Source organism: Zalophus californianus, chromosome 1, assembly GCF_009762305.2.
Source record: "Zalophus californianus isolate mZalCal1 chromosome 1, mZalCal1.pri.v2, whole genome shotgun sequence".
Classification (NCBI taxonomy): Eukaryota; Metazoa; Chordata; class Mammalia; order Carnivora; family Otariidae; genus Zalophus; species Zalophus californianus.
Window position 1 is genome coordinate 143,562,252 of NC_045595.1, and position 4,366 is coordinate 143,566,617.

At 55.3% G+C, this 4,366-nt stretch overlaps 1 protein-coding gene across 1 annotated transcript; it reads left to right on the top strand.

Annotated features, from left to right (window-relative positions):
* Nucleotides 1-1,429: 1,429 nt before the first annotated feature.
* On the top strand, nt 1,430-4,019 carry HES1 (hes family bHLH transcription factor 1). Its single transcript, XM_027584940.2, has 4 exons — nt 1,430-1,863; nt 2,002-2,097; nt 2,347-2,434; nt 3,100-4,019. The coding sequence occupies exons 1-4, from the start codon at nt 1,756-1,758 to the stop codon at nt 3,648-3,650; spliced, it is 843 nt and encodes a 280-aa protein (XP_027440741.1). The 5' UTR covers nt 1,430-1,755; the 3' UTR covers nt 3,651-4,019.
* The last annotated feature ends 347 nt before the right edge of the window (nt 4,020-4,366 follow it).

Consider the following 4,366-nt stretch of genomic DNA (forward strand, 5'->3'; position numbering starts at 1 on the left):
CTTTCGGCCGAGTTAAAACCCCAAGCCCCAAATCAGGGGTGGAGTGGGGGGTTGGAATAATTCCCCACTATCCACCCCGGGGCGTGCGCTCCCCGCCCGGAAGGGCTGACCTTGGCCGGGGAAAGGCGGGGGGGCGGGGGGAGCGGTGGTAAGCGCCGGGGCTCGGCTCCCAGCCCGCCGCCCCCTCGGATTCCAGCCCCGGCGGGGGCCGGAGGAGGGGGCCCCCGGACACACACACACACACCCCACACGCAGCGCGCGCCAATGAGCCCCGGCCAGGCGCAGGGGGCGGGGTTTTCCCAGGCTCGAGCACAGCAGCTGCTATTTACCTTCTTGGCTTCTCCCGGGGACCAAGAACCAGCCCCCGCGCTCCGCCGCCCGCCGCCGCCCCCCGCCTCCCTGCCCCCGGGGCGCGCGCACACACACTCACACACGCACGCACACACACATCCTCTCGGCCCGGCCGCAGCCGCGGCGGCAATAAAACATCCTGGCACGTGCTCCGGCTCCAGGCGCGCCCTCGCCGGCCGGCTGATGTCAAACTGCAGCTCGGCTGGTGTAGCTCTTAAAGGGCCCGCGCGCGCCGGGTGTCGAGGCTGCCCCGGCCGCCCGCGGGGCGAGAAGGAGGGGAAGAGGCTGCTGCCCGGCCAGCCACCTCAACAGGCCGCAGAACCGAGAGTCTGTGGGTGGAAAGGAAAAGGATGGCGAGGGCGCGCGCGCGTCCCGGAGGCCTTGCCATCAAAGCCCCTCTTGTTCATCTTTCATTTCCTTTCTGCCCAGTTGGAAATTATTCTGATTGTTTCCTGGGGAAGCGCGAGATCCAAGGCCCCAACCCCAGAAGAGGAATAAGGGACGGGCGGGGGTGAGGGGAGATTAAAAAAAAAAAAAAAAAACCACCTTGCTGTGAAAATTCGCAAATGTAAGGTGGGAGGCGTTTTTTTTTTTTTTCTTTTTCTGTATATAAAAAGTTTCTTTTTTTTTTTTTGCGTCCCTTTTCTGCATGATCGATTTTCATTATCTTCCTGAGCGGGAAATCACTTAGATGTTTCGGTAACTCACACCCTTGCACACGTTCTCCTCTTTCATCCCTGTCCTTATAAATCTTTTTTTTAAATATATTTCAAATGAACTTCATATCAGTGTCAAAGCAGCTCTATTATACATGTGAAAGTAAATAAAGAGCAAAGACCCTGGCCCCAGAAGAACTTAACTAGACTGGGGCAAAACCTGCAGAAAAATCCTCTCTAAAGCTAAAGCAAAGCCCAGCAGGGAGAATAGCAAAGGGTTAAAATCCTTTTGATTGACGTTGTAGCCTCCGGTGCCCCGGGCTCAGGCGCGCGCCATTGGCCGCCAGGCCTTGTGCCTGGCGGCCAATGGGGGGGCGCGGTCCACGAGCGGTGCCGCGTGTCTCCTCCTCCCATTGGCTGAAAGTTACTGTGGGAAAGAAAGTTTGGGAAGTTTCACACGAGCCGTTCGCGTGCAGTCCCAGATATATATAGAGGCCGCCAGGGCCTGGGGATCACACAGGATCCGGAGCTGGTGCAGATAACAGTGGAATCCCCCGTCTACCTCTCTCCTTGGTCCTGGAATAGCGCTACCGGTCACCAAGTAGCCATAAGATATTATAATAAACCCTCAGCACTTGCTCAGTTTTGTGAGAGTCTTAAGTGAAAGGGACATAAACAAAACAATTTTTTGTGTGAAGGACTCCAAAAATAAAATTCTCTAGGGATTAAAAAAAAAAAGCAACAGAAAATGCCAGCTGATATAATGGAGAAAAATTCCTCGTCCCCGGTGGCTGCTACCCCAGCCAGTGTCAACACGACACCGGATAAACCAAAGACAGCATCTGAGCACAGAAAGGTAAGGGCAGTACCACCATTTCTCTGCAGCCCTAAGAAATTAAGTCGGGGTTGGGGGGCTCCCTTCTCCCTTGAAACCCTGGGGTGAAATGGCAGATCCCATGGGAACTCAGGGCTCTTTTTTTTTTTTTCTTTACAGTCATCAAAGCCTATCATGGAGAAAAGACGAAGAGCGAGAATAAATGAAAGTCTGAGCCAGCTGAAAACACTGATTTTGGATGCTCTTAAGAAAGATGTAAGTGGGTAATGCTGCCTTTTTTTTTTTTTTTTAATTAAAATGAAACACCATTTCACAGGTACTAAACGTGAAACCCCCCCTCGCTGGCGGGATGGTCCCCGCCTGCAGTGCGTTCTCCGAGGCCGGAGGGCTGGGCCCCTCCAGGGTCTGGGGATGTCGGCGCCGCGGCCGGGGGGGGGGGGACCCCAGACTCCGAGGCCGCTGGCGGGTCTCTCACTTTAGTGCCTTGTCTCCTCTTCTGTGCAGAGCTCGCGGCATTCCAAGCTGGAGAAGGCGGACATTCTGGAAATGACAGTGAAGCACCTCCGGAACCTGCAGCGGGCGCAGATGACGGGTGAGGGCGGCTCGCCGCGTCCCCCTCTACGGGTGTCCCCTTCGCCCCGCGGTGATTTCTTCCAGACTTCCGCCCGTGGTTGTGAGAGGCATTCAGCTACATTTTACTGCCTTGGCTCACTCTTGCGTTCCCACGGTCTGGGGCTTATTTATAGCCACAACTCCAAGTTGTTACTGTTCCGGAAAGGGAGGGAGAGAGATTGTAGGGGCGAGGGTGGCGGGTGGCTTGGCGGTGGGGGGAGCGGGTGGGGAGGAAAAGACTCAGAACCGTGGCGGTTTTGAGCTGCGTGGAGCCTGAGGGTCATCTGGTTTAGCACTCCCCACTTCCCCATTAGAGTAGGGGAAATGAGGCCCGGGTGGCGGGAAGGGGGGGGAGGGCACTGCCCAAGGTCACTACGCGCGCGCGGAGGGTGGGGAAGATGTGAGGCTGAATGGGTTAAAATAAAGCCGCGGGGAATGGAGAGGAACTGTCTCGGCTTCGGTTGCCAAGCTAGTGCTGAGAGGTGGACGGTTTTTCTAAACCGCCACCCTCCCCCCAACCCCAGCCGGGGACTGGTCCGCGGGCGGGTGGTCAGGGAGGGGCGCCGCGGGGACCTCCCAGGGCGGAGGCAGTGGCCTCGGGGCCAGGGCCATTGGGTGACCCGTCTGTCTCCTTCTGGCCCGCAGCGGCGCTTAGCACAGACCCGAGCGTGCTGGGGAAGTACCGCGCCGGCTTCAGCGAGTGCATGAACGAGGTGACCCGCTTCCTGTCCACGTGCGAGGGCGTTAACACTGAGGTGCGCACCCGGCTGCTCGGCCACCTGGCCAACTGCATGACCCAGATCAACGCCATGACCTACCCCGGGCAGCCGCACCCCGCCTTGCAGGCGCCGCCGCCGCCCCCGCCGGGACCCGGCGGCCCGCAGCACGCGCCGTTCGCGCCGCCACCTCCTCTCGTGCCCATCCCCGGGGGCGCGGCGCCCCCTCCCGGCGGCGCGCCCTGCAAGCTGGGCAGCCCCGCTGGAGAGGCCGCTAAGGTGTTCGGCGGCTTCCAGGTGGTGCCCGCCCCGGACGGCCAGTTTGCCTTCCTCATCCCCAACGGGGCCTTCGCTCACAGCGGCCCCGTCATCCCAGTCTACACCAGCAACAGCGGGACCTCCGTGGGTCCGAACGCAGTGTCGCCTTCCAGCGGCCCCTCGCTCACGGCGGACTCCATGTGGAGGCCGTGGCGGAACTGAGGGGCTCAGGTCACCCCTTCCCCTAAACTCCCAACCCACCTCTCTTCCCTTGGAACACTCAACAGGAACTTGGACACTGGGAGAGAAGAGGACTTTTGTGATTAATGGTTATTTTGGTTTTTTTTAATTTCTAAAAAGTTACTTTTTTGTAGAGAGCTGTATTAAGTGACTGACCATGCACTATATTTGTATATATTTTATATGTTCATATTGGATTGCGCCTTTGTATTATAAAAGTTCAGATGACATTTCGTTTTTTACACGAGATTTCTTTTTTATGTGATGCCAAAGATGTTTGAAAATGCTCTTAAAATATCTTCCTTTTGGGAAGTTTATTTGAGAAAATATAATAAAAGAAAAAAGAGTGAAGGCTTCTATGTCTTATAACTGATTATTTCAGAATATGTAAAAAAAAAAAAAGAGGCCCTTGGCAGAATGTGAATTACATGTAATCTGAGAATTCAGTCATTGGTTCTTTTGTTATTAAAAAGAACATTTTTTAAAATCCATCAAAACTTTTACCAACCCTCCATGAACTAAATTCCACTTAATTTGCAAGAACCCATCTAATATGGCTACCCTGATCAATTTGTGGTCAATCTCTCAAAGGATTTCAATTTAGTTGCAGTTTGGGTAGATCATTCAGTTCTGGTTCTCCTACTAGCTCCTTCTGAGGAAGGCTGAACTGGACTGAAGTCATGAAGTTAATCGAGTAA